We start from the raw sequence: 13,162 nt of genomic DNA on the forward strand, positions 1-13,162 counted from the left end.
CAGCATTGCCGCAGCGTTGCGGCTTTATAGCTGCAACCTAATCAGGTTGCCAGAGGATTGTTGCCGGAGTAGTGCCGGATGATGCTGCTAGCGGCATTGTTCTGGCATCATTGCGACACTAATTTCTTTCAAAAGTAATGAGCACCACAATATAGCCAGAAAATTTTATGATGTCATTTCCTGCGTTTTTAGCTATTCCCTGTACTAAAGTGTGTTAGAAATCCACCATGTTGCTTGTGATTATAACTGTATTGAAGAATTTTGTGTTCTAGCTGGGTTTTTTTTGGAAGATTTGAAGACTTGTAAGTAAACACATATCAAGTAATTGCATGTATAGAAAAGATCAATCTTGCATTGTGTATTTCAATAACATGGCCTCATCTGAGTTCACTATACATGTATCGGTGAAGTTTGTGGGTTTTTTTTGCAGCAGTTCAATTGCATACTTGTAGTTTGGTAAATAACACATTAAATGCTAAACTGAGGGCACATTAAAAATTTTCATTATTTTTATGCAGATACCGCTGACATTTATTTTATGTGCCTGTGCATAAAAATTTATAATGCATGAATGCATGTCATATATATGCATTGTCAACTTGTTTTTGCTGGCACAATACATTTTATACAAAGCACGGCCTATTTGCATGTTTTGTCACTAAAATGATGCAAGAATATAGCCGTATTAGCGCCGCAACAGCGTCACAATCATAATGCCAGAAAACTAATTTGCATACGAAATACGCTATAGCCGCATCAGTGCCGCAACATGATGCCAGAATATTGCCGCAACGGTGCCAGAATATAGCCGCAATTATGGTGCCAGAAAACTAATTTGCATACGAAATATGCTATCGCTGCATCGAAGCCGCAACAGTTTGCAGCAACAAAGCCGCAGCATAGCCATACTGCTGCCGCAACTATGTGCCAGAGGGCTTATATTTCCATAAGGGATATATTCATTTTTTTAGGCTTTGTTTGGAAATTGTTGTAGTGACGGAACAGTTTAAAACCTGCTCGATGCAAAATGTATTGAGACCAGTATATATCATTGGTTTAACATAACAGTTGGATACCTGCACAATAGCTAGGATGGAAATGTATCAAGATTAGCAAACTGCCAAATTATGACACAATGCGAAGCAATTATTGACAAAATATGTACGTTGCGTGTGTTAATCTGTATATCGATATATAAGAGAGCATTTGCATGTGCCACAATATCTTGCAATATTTTTCGATCTCATAAGGAATAAATACACAATTTCTGTATTAAATATTTTTTCTATAAAAAAATGTGTTTGTTTACATGAATTAACATTAACATTATAATGAAAAGGCAGTTACAAAAATAAAACAGGATTTGTAAATGTTGAACCTACTTATTACTAGATTTATTTGTTAATATTGTAAATTTCTTTTTGGAATCTTGGCTAAACCTCTGTGAAATTTTCGGTATTATGCATACCATCGCAAATACAAATGTTAGTACTAGTAGAACTAACAAAGTATAAAATATATTTTTCATTATCCAATCAGATTGTTCTAAATAAAATCAAAATTGCAGAAAGTCTTGAAGAAAGTGCCATTTGACTCCATATTTGTTTACCATAAAAAGAAATTGTGTTCGTACTTATATAAGAAGAAGATGGTGAGTCTGTCTTTACTGGTCGAATATCTATATAATTATAATTATTCATACAAGAATTGCACTGAATTTTCTAGATCCCTGTCAATGATTTGAATAAGTTACAACCACGTGTGTTTGCTAGCAACTATGATCTCAAAAGTTTAAATATTCTTAAATTGGTATTTTTTTCATGGCCTTTTTCTTCTTTGAATAAGACAAAATTCTGTCTTATAACAACAACTTTAACTCCAACTTCAAATTTCGAATTATTATAGTTTTTAGAAATGTAACGTTGTAGGCCTTGTAGTTGTAGATTTACAAATCCCAAGTACAAGTCAACATCTATGAATTGAATTTGTAAGTTATTTTTAAGACGAAAGACTGTGTAGACATGTTATTATCATATTAAATGCAATACCTGTTCATGTGCTAATCCAGGAGGTTTTTTTAAAAGGGGGTGAGGCCGTCAACAAGGCAACGTTAGGGCTCACAAAAGTATATGTATAATCATGAATGTATCGTTAATATCAGTGATTGATTGGAATTGGGCAGGTCTCCTCAGAATCTGCATAAACCTGTTGTTTGATGTTATAAACGTGTTGTAAATAGACAGGTTCTATAATAATACAGGGAACCAATAAAAAGAGTTGTCTTTCTTTGTTTACATATATAAAATGAGAATGAACTTTTTATTTCTTCCTTGTTAAAAGAGGGTGGTAAAAAGGGGTCATGAACACTGAAACACGTGAAATAAAAATCGCAAATACGTTGCACGGAAAATAATGGGGAAAAACGAAACACGAGAAATAAAATCGTAAAAATTAATGGGGAAAATAAAACAATTTGTTATCAGCTGTTCTTTGAGATCACTTAGTCATTATAATAAAAGACGTGATGACCATGCAGTCACCTTTTAGCGTCCGCTAGTTGCAATCGTATTGGAGAAAAATATTATTAATATTAATTAATTTGATAGCAATTTTGAATATTATGGGAAAACATAATTTAAAATAATCTCCTGAGTAACTATGAATTTAGTTCCAATTTACTCATTAATCAAATGAGGAACAAGCACGATCAATTAAGAGTACCAACACGAAACACAGAAAATATTAAAGGAAAACACGAGGCATGCACGTCCAACCAAACAGGAGAAAACTATAAATAAAACGTCGAAACACGAAAACACGTGAAATAAAAAGGCCGAAATCGTTGCACGAAAATAACCCTTAACCACCCTATTAAAAATCCAATCTTCAATTCACTGTCAGTTTTCTTTTGAATAAAAACTGTTATATTTTTGCTCAGTTTTAGCTCTTTTACCTGTAATTCGATTCAAGGGACCTTGATTTATATAAGACAAATAAGTTATTCTTGTTTCCGAAACCTAGGGAAGCGTTCCTGAGATATGTCATAATATATATATACAACTCGTCTAAACAAAGAAGAGCTTTTGGTGGCCATATGTTACCTTTCCACGTCAGTTTTAATCTAGCGGCGTACTACAGTACATGATATATAAGGCATGAAGATGTTATTGTTACAGATCAGCTTAATTATCTATAGTAAAGGATCCTACAAATTAATGTAAGATACAGTCACAGAAAATAATTATATTCATAAGTACGTCTGAGTCAGTGACAACCCTACAACAGATGTATCCATCGGATCGCCATCATGGTGATACATGGCTGTGTACATAATGTATAATATATATATATACATCAGAGGCCGGTTTAACGAAACTATCATAAGACATGTCATAAGACATATCGTAAGACCATCCTACGACATGTCTTAGTCCTAAGACAGCTTCGTGAAACTGGGCCCTGTTGTAGAGTTTTCACTGACTCAGACGTACTTATAAATATAATTATTTTCTGTGACTGTATCTCACATTAATTTGTATATAGCATGTACTGCAGTACGCCGCTAGATTAAAACTGACGTGGAAAGGTAACACACGGCCAGCGGAAGCTCTATTATTTTGTAGAGCCCAGGTGGTCGTGTGGTCTAGCGGGACGGCTGCAGTGCAGATGATTTGGTGTCACGATATCACAGTAGCATCGGTTCGAATCCCGGCGAGGGAAGAACCAAAAATTTGCGAAACAAAATTTACAGATCTAACATTCATTGTTGGGTTGATGTTTAGACGAGTTGTATATTATATATCTTAGGACATGTCTTATGAACCTCCGTCATTTATAAAGTTTTGTTGTAAACAGGAAAATGGGATATATATAATTAGATAAAAATAGGATATTTTGCAAAATTAACATACATACACATACATACACATGTAGTTTATATAAATAATTTTAAATAAACTTAATATGACTATCCTCAGACCATCATAAGTCTTAGGACTAAGATATGTCGTAAGACCATCCTAAGAAATGTCTTAGTCCTCAAACAGCTTCGTGAAACTGGCCCCAGTATTCATACCATTTAATTGTTTTTTTGCACGCTTTCAAAACAAAACAATGTTCATATATATTAATTTGATTCAAAAAGGAATTTATAGAAATAATTAAACTAATTGAAAGATTATGTCTTCATCATATGAAATCAAGCACAACCTAGTTATAAAAAAGGTAGATGTGGTATGAGGGGCAATGAGACAACTCTTTACAAGACAAAAAATAATCCAGAAATTAACAGCTATCGGTCAACGTACGGCCTTTTACAGTCAGAACACACCCAACCGCATAGACCGACATTAATTGAACAGAAAGCACAAATGTACGATAAAACTAAAAGCCTTAATGATCATTAATGTACCAAAAAATGAACATTAGGAAAATATGTAACATATTAAAAAACAGAAACCTCTGAATAGTAGATTCCGGACCTGGGACAGGCACTTACACATGCAGAATGTGATTATACGAGATCCCAACAATTCCTCCTTATACTAGTTGAAAACGTACTTACAAATCAATGGGAATATGAAACAACGATAAAAGTCAAAAACAAATCTGCAAAACCCACCATAAAAAACTTAAAACTTAACAACACACCTATGAAAACAGAGTTATAACTATGAACGAGCAAAACGCAAAAATCAAGACAGCCTCATACAGATTTGCGCCTTCCGGGATTTTAAAAACACTTCATAACGACTTTATTTAACATAAGCACTTTAAAATTTATCTATTTTTATTTTTTTTTATACCTTAAGTGTTATTATCTTAATTTTATCTATAACCCAAAGAATTTAAATTTTATAATTGTGACAGCCAATGAACGACGTCGCGTTTTCAGTGGACGATCAATTCATATGAATGGGAGCATAAAGTTGAATCCCCCTTAAAATAGCTGGATTCGCCCATGCGTTGCTATGATCGAAACAAAAACAGAATTAAAGATCTGTCGTTCATAGAAAAATATGTTTACTGATTAGACAGAAAACGCAACACAAACAAGTGAAACTGCGAGCTACTGCTCACTGATGATACCCACGCCGCAAGTGGATAATATAAATAGTGTAAAAATATGCAAGTGTTCGGTAAACAGGAAGTTGTCGAGTGATGAATCTGAAAACGCATCACACGGTATAGCTGACTTATATAAATCCTGAAACCTAATTTCAGAAATCCTTGTATTGTAGGTCCTGAGAAAAATGTGAAAATTTTCAACTTGGCTATCATGTGTAAAATCATACAAGTGTTCGGTAAACAGGAAGTTGTCAAGAATCAATCTGAAAACGCATCACACGGTATAGCGGACTAAGATAAACCCTGAAACCAAATTTCAGAAATCCTTGTATTGTAGTTCCTGAGAAAAATGCGACGAAAAACATTCATGGGACGGACGGACTGACGGACTGACGGACAGAGGTAAAACAGTATACCCCTTTTTTAAAGCGGGGGTATAAACATTGAACAAATCTATAGATATATGTATAGGGAGATGTGGCATGAGCGTCGATGAGACAACTCTCCGTCCAAATCATAGAACCATTATAGGCCCAGGTACGGCCTTCAACACGGAGCATATGCTCACGTCAAAGAGCAAGCTATAAAGGGCCCAAAAAATACTAGTTTAAAATCATTCAAACGTGAAAACCAACGGTCTAATCTATTTGAAAACGAGAACATGCAACACAAACCCCAGTCATATATGAATATAAAAAAATATATATATAAAAAAAACTAAACAATCACATTTTAATGATCATGCGTTATACTTTTGGGTCAAGAAAAGAACAAGATTTGATTACACAGCAGAAATGGTTGAAGTGTTGGAGGTTGCATGGACAGCTGGCATGCGGTCCGCAGGGAAGGACCAAAAAATTGTAGAAGTTGCCTTACAACTTCAGTTGCAACCAGAAAAAGTAAAGGTACTATTACGAAAACTATGTTTGTCTTTACAAAAATAGATTTATAAATCACTCATACTTATTCACTTTGAAAACGAAAGGAAATGTGGTTTTATACTTTGCATACGTTTATTATATGTACTGCAAAACACAAAATAGCAAATTACACATAAACACAAGGACAGTTTATAGCACCGATTTCAGTAAATTATTTAAAATAACCGAAATAAAGTATATGTCATTAGTGGGATTTAAAAAGCAATGACAAAAATTAATGCCAATAAATCAAATATGGCAAATAACTTAAACGCGTACTATTTATCTTTAATTTGAAGCTAGCATAATAATTCATTTTAAACGAAACATAAAGATATGAAGATGTGTCCTGATTGTCAAAAGTACAAACTTTTAAAAAAATGGTGCCGAAGCAATCATTCAAAATTTACCGTCTAGCCTTGGAAATCACGGCATAACACTCTTTTATAGGTATCATATAAAATCCGATATGAAACCAGCGGCCTGATTTATAAACAATTCAATTTTCGTTATAAAGATAGAAGTCACGTTTATATTGTATGCGTATATATAAAATAAAAAGAAGATTTGGTATGATTGCCAATCAGACAACTTTCAACAATTGACCGAATGACACTGAAATTTAAAACAACTGTAACACAGTGCGGCCTTGAACAATGATCAGAGGTCATATCGCATAGTCAGCTATAAACAAAACGATGAAAAATAATCGACAGAGCCTCGCATTCCACCTGTTTTTCAGTCCATTCTGACATTGTTGTAATGCCAGTCAATGCAATTGTTACCTATTCATAACATTTGGATTTATGCTTCCACTTATCTAGATCTAGTATTTAGAAGCAATTGGAATAAAGTTGTGTTTTTTTATATATTAAAGAATTTTGTTTCTGTAAAAAATGTACAAGAAAATAACTTTTTTATACTATACTTCTGATTGTAGGAATGGATTGGCAATCGAAATGCAAAAGAAGCCAGAAGACAAGGTGGACAAACTGTTAAAAAGTCTAAAATATTGACAAAGGGACCAAATGCATACTCCTTATTTGCAAGAAGTGTTGAACGAGGTTATTTTTTTTATCAAATTAGTATAATTTGGCGTTTCACGTTATTCATATGAAACTGCTTATTTCAGCAAACACAATTGACATTGTTGAATCTACACAGAAAAAATGTTTACACCTTTTGACTGGATGTGATGGAAATAGTAAGCTTTTTGTCCCGGAGATACCAAGCATTGTTCGAAGCGAAGCCGAGCCCTGAGAAATAGTTGGTTTGCGAAGGGACAACATACTTGATGTTACCCGCACAACCAGTCATTAGGTGTTTTATTATAATGAAAAACAGTCATAGGAGTTAAGTATGGCGTTCATTATCACTGAACCATATTATATAAATATTTGTTTAGGGGCCAGCTGAAGGACGCCTCCGGGTGCGGGAATTTTTCGCTGCATTGAAGACCTCTTGGTGGCCTTCTGCTGTTGTCTGTTCTATGGTCGGGTTGTTGTTGAAAGAAAAGAAAAATGTCACAAACAAGATGAACAATACGTTTTTTATGGTTTTTATAGTCCGTGTTGTATTTCTAAATATTTCATTATTTGCAATCAAGAGTAATAATAATTGTGTTAAACTTTCCGTACACATTATTCTAGCTAAAGTACACTAAACCGAAATACAATTTTAGAATATGACGACAGACCCATGCTATAAATAAGTCACTATTTTGTAGATCTTTCAAAAATGCGCGCGAAGATTTTCTTTCTCTTTACAATTTGTCCCTCAATCGACACAAACAGATTATATACTTTTTACGATTTCAGGGTTTTACATAACACTGCCAAGCACACAAATCCAAACACAATAGTTAATGACATCATTACTGTCCAATGCAAAATAAGAACAAAAAAGTACGGGAATTGTGATTTTAAAACTACTATCCGGGGTAATAGTCTTTGAAACTATTGACTGGACAATAGACTATTAAAAGAATTAACGCAACTTCTATTATTTTTTAATACAAAAAAAAACATACTATGGTATAATAATTTTAAATATTTCATATTAATTATTGCTTATACTTAACACTGCGAATAAAAAGAATAAACATATTTTTTTGTATAAACTTTAGGATCGATGGATGGGAAGACCTATCTTCAACATGTTGCCACAGAGTGGAGGAAAAAAAGCAATGCAGCGAAAGAAACTTATGCAAAGCAGGCTGAGGAAATAAGGGCCGACCCATTCAAGGGACAAGACAGGCAAGGAGTGATTGCCTTCAATTTGAAGGCAATACATGCAGCGGTAATTCATTATCTTCGGTGAATTTCAACGACTACAGATTTTCAAGAAAATAAAAGTTTATGTATACTTTTCATTTTTATAACATGAACTAATTGCAATGATATAGATTCAATATTGTATTATAGGCAGTAATATTATTTCTAATATCAGATCATTAATATTGTCATGGTTTTGCCACAAGCATATATCAAAACTACTAGTAACAGTCTAAGATCAGAAAAAAAAGATTAATCATGATCAGATTAAAATGTTACCGAGTTATAATTAGGAATAATTATTGTCTTTGTATATAAGTCAGCCTTGGTGGATGGATGGGTCTATCTTATAAAGTTGTCACTTAACAGTAAAAAAATGATGGTTTCGAATTTCTTTAATGCGGTGCAGCACCTTTGTATTGTGAAATCCACTTACATTATCTATAAATTTGTAATTGCAGTGTGATGTACTGGAATCAGTGGGGTTTGAGATTGGGGGGTTCGGAGTTGACCCGACGGAGGAGGTGAACCCAGTGGTGTTTGCCTCAAGAGGAGCACTGTCGTTTTTCAGCAGGAAAATGCAGGAAAACTTCCAAACTTATGTGACAGGTATTTAATGTAAATGATGACTGTTCAATTTTTTTTTTAAAAGTTGGCTGCTATAAGGAAATATTTAACTCTTATTTGTGTTATTGTTTGTAAATGGTTATTGTCGAAACGGCAATAAATAGCCAATTTGATTGTCAATATAATAATTTTGTATTTACTACTTCTCTGCTGAGTACATGGCATAAAGGAGTAGGGAAATTATTGATAGTTTCGGAGTCAAACTTACGCCGCCTATGTTGAATGATTTGTTCCACTGTTACCTAGTGAACTAGCACGTAAAAGATCCGGCTCATCATCATCCTTTTTTTTAAAGGAAAAACACAAGTTGGGTCTAGAGAATTGGAAAAGAAAGATCTTGAACAGCTGGTGAGGAAGCAGGTAAATTCTGCATGGGGTAAGTAATGTAGAGAGAAAACAAATACAGATATTAAACTGAACACACATCTGATATGCTTTAAGTGAAACAATCATTACAATAAGAAACATAAGTTTACTGGAGAATAAATTATTGATAACAGTCAGCTTGATTTGCGTTATTTACAAAAATAAAAAATCACCAAAAAGGGGAGTATCTCTATTCAATATATTTCCTTAATGAATAGATTTGTTATCACATAAGCAACACGACGGGTGCCACATGTAGAGCAGGATCTGCTTACCCTTCCTGAGCACCTGAGATCACCCCTAGTTTTTGGTGGGGTTCGTGTGTTAATTCTTTAGTTTTCAGTGTTGTGTCATGTGTACTATTGTTTGTCTGTTTATCTTTTTCATTTTTAGCCATGGCGTTGTCAGTTTGTTTTAGATTTATGAGTTTGGCTGTCCCTTTGGTATCTTTCGTCCCTTTTTATAAAGAAATATATGTTTTGTAAGTTTTTAATGAGACATTTCATTATTTAACTCAAACTTAGACTCAACAAAGAAGGAACATATTTAGCTTTTAGTGAAAGTTGTCCTGTTGCTAAACGTTCATTAATATCTTCTAGTTTCTACAAAGAATCACTTTTTAAAAATCAAAGAATTTTATTAGTAAAGTAAATGCTTTTTTTCTTTCTCTTACTTTAGTTTATCGATTCCTTACTTCATTTTTTTTTATATTATCAAAGCAAAAACATCAACTTCAACAAAATGCCCATACAAAGATGTCAAGGATGGTAAAGTTGATGTAGAGATTAAGGGATTGCTGGACAATATAAGCCTGAAAGATCCCAGCTGGTATGGGATAAAAACACTGAAGACCATGCTGGATTCAAATATAGAGTTTAAAATTCGGTAAACAAGTTAGCATTATGTTAGACACATATAAAATACAAAAACGTATAAAAGATAATATACATATTCGATCGAAAAAGAATTGGATGTTTCTTTTCTTTTTTGGCGGGATTAAAAACTGTTGTGCATTAAGTATGAAGCTGAGCTTGTGTTGTTCATGCATTAATATGACGTACAAATAGTAAACGTTACATAAGTCAATTTAGCTGATAGCCCGCCGTCGGATTAATAGAAAAGGCATAAGAGTTTATTTGTTACACATACTAACTATATACAGAGTAAACGATTAACTTAACTGCACTCTAATTGTTCGTATGTTTGCTCTAATTGTTCGTATGTTTGCTCTAAATGAGCATAAGTTATTGCAACTAAACAATAAGAAAATGTTAGTCATTTATATGTTACAGCTTAAATTTGCTATTATGATATTTTATTAACAACCTGCATTGAATAAATTTATCCATATAAATTTCTACCTTATCAACTGTATCCCCATGAAAAAATGTAAGCGCTTAAGGACGTGAGACATTCTGGTGTTTAGCAGTAGACTCGTTTTAGCGTTTAACTATTATTGGATATGTATGGCACGATTTTGGCGTAGACAGGTTTGGGGGAATCTTGCAGGTTTTTGCGTGTTTAATTTATATTATATTAAATATATATTAAACATAAAACATAATAAAAGTATACATTTAAAAAACATAATTGGATTATTACATGTACTACACATGTATATGTTTATGGCTTCATTTCATAACTAGGATCTACACTTTATTCAATTCTTTTTGTTACATAATTCTTTTACTTGCAGACAAAATCAACAGAACCAAACCATAGATGAAGGTATTTTATTCTACATAAGAAAGTGATAATTTTTGTTGTAGAGTAAATTGAATGAAAAAAGAATGAGGGCATGGTTGACCAGAGGTCTAAGTGGAAAACCTATAAAATACGTTTTTTCTTGTGCATTTTCCGATTTTGGTATCAATATAACGACAATCAATCAATAGACTGAGAAAAACAATTAGAGCGTTTTTTTTGTTAACCATGTTTTTTTTTTTTTGATTCAACACATTGACACAATACACCCTTAGTAAAAAGGTTATCTAATGGACAAATTTTTTTTCTGTGAACCATATTTGTCTATCTTTGAAAATTCGAAAACTTGAATTTATTCATCAGCTTGTCTAAATGGTATTCAATGTTCAATGAATTGATTTTCTAGAATATTCAGCATACGTATAACCATGCAACTGTATTGCAGTTTAAGGGCATACGATACAGTTACAGGGAAGGTAATGACGTTGCTAACGTAATTTGTTATTTTCGCGGCGTCAAACGGTGACATATCGGGATAAGATGCATTTTTCGACTGATTTTTATCATTCAAACTGATTTAATTTGAAAACGAGTACATGGAACCCTATTTTTCAAAACGGCATTTTGTTTCATTTTGACGGGAGATTATGTGACCCAAATTTTATAAAACTGTAAATAGAGGATTTTTTTTAATTTTGATAAACATGCAGTAATATTGACGTTTTTTCCTCAATTCATGAACATTTGATAAATATGAGTAATTTCTAAATAAAAAATTGCATATTTTTTTAAGATATTTATAAAATACAGAAATTACCGATTATTTAACAAAAAACAATTTGTGTTTATCTTTTATAACAAAAAAGTTATGTCTTTCTTTCGAAAAAGAAATTACAGCCACAAATCTGAATTTCGAGCAAATATACAAAATTTCGACCTCAGTTTACATAAAAAGTAGCACATGAAGGTGTATTTTTTATTACATATTTGATTTAATCGGGTAAAAAATAGCCTACATGCAAATTTTCATGAACTTGTAAATACAGGATCAAAACTGTATCGTATGCCCTTAACGTGACGGTACCCAAATTGCACCTATTTTGACAGTTTTTTCAACTAAGTTTTTTTATGATGAAGACAAAAAAATCAATTTTGTGTTTATTTTGTAGCCATATCCTTCTTTATTATAAAGGTACACCAATTTGATTTTCAATCCATAAGGAATCATAGAAAAATTGGTCTGAACTTACCTCCAAACCATCCCAGATTCTGTAATGAGGAGTACCCAAATTGCAGCCATGCTTAAATTCGCATCGTCAAAAGTCGAATAACAGAGCTTTTGTTTATTTTTTCAAATATTTTGAACAATTGGATATTTGTCCATGCTTACTCTTCATTATTTAAGAAATGGATACTTGAAACGTATTGTATTTGTTAATTTTAAAAAGATGACGTTTTGGTGACGTCGCATGGCGACGTTTCAGTACATTTTCCTTTTTTCAGTAAACCCTTCATCTGTTGATAAATATTGTGAACGTTTTGTGTATTCATTTTTGTTGAAAGACGTGCATAGTATCAAATCATAAAAATACCATTTTTTTAGTCCCTAGGAAATCTTGTTAGATTTTCGCTGCAATTTGGGTACCGTTACATTATATATCAGTTTTGACATTAGAACATTTAGATTCTACATTGAAATGAAAGTAAGAGGTGACTTATTGGTCCATTGGGCCAAGTGTATTAGATATGTGATTGAATTTGTATAAATTTATATATTAATGCTGATTTACACTTGCCACTATAATAAACAATTTACTTACTTACTTTTATAGGGTCAGTCACTATTTAACATCTAAATTAATGACGAGTAATTTGAATAATAGGTCCTGATATTTTTCAGTTGTTAAAACAACACAGGAGAGCAAGGCAAGAAATGAAGGTATTTATTTAAAATCTGAAAGAAATTGTGGTTCAATAATAATATTGAATCTATATGTTTTAGATTAGGTAGAAAGGTAAACCGCTCAAACCCCTCGCAAAATGTAGTCATTTGCTAGGAAAAACAATATACTAAGTAGGAAAGTTAGTTTACTAGCCTTTTATTTTTATTCAACACATTGACACAATCAAACCCAATTAGAAGTGTTATCAAAGAACACAATTTAGTTTGTGTCATTTTAACTGAACCCAGAGTTGCTTACTTAT

The 13,162-nt window shown here is 32.7% G+C and overlaps 1 protein-coding gene across 1 annotated transcript; it reads left to right on the forward strand.

Moving 5' to 3' along the window:
- The first annotated feature begins 960 nt into the window (after positions 1-960).
- On the forward strand, positions 961-12,879 carry LOC134683704 (uncharacterized). The gene is made up of 9 exons (XM_063543021.1): positions 961-1,651; positions 5,832-5,972; positions 6,928-7,051; positions 8,113-8,285; positions 8,722-8,869; positions 9,183-9,263; positions 9,973-10,138; positions 10,950-10,981; positions 12,790-12,879. The coding sequence occupies exons 1-9, from the start codon at positions 1,649-1,651 to the stop codon at positions 12,804-12,806; spliced, it is 885 nt and encodes a 294-aa protein (XP_063399091.1). The 5' UTR covers positions 961-1,648; the 3' UTR covers positions 12,807-12,879.
- The last annotated feature ends 283 nt before the right edge of the window (positions 12,880-13,162 follow it).

This window comes from Mytilus trossulus, chromosome 1 (assembly GCF_036588685.1).
Source record: "Mytilus trossulus isolate FHL-02 chromosome 1, PNRI_Mtr1.1.1.hap1, whole genome shotgun sequence".
Lineage (NCBI taxonomy): Eukaryota > Metazoa > Mollusca > Bivalvia > Mytilida > Mytilidae > Mytilus > Mytilus trossulus.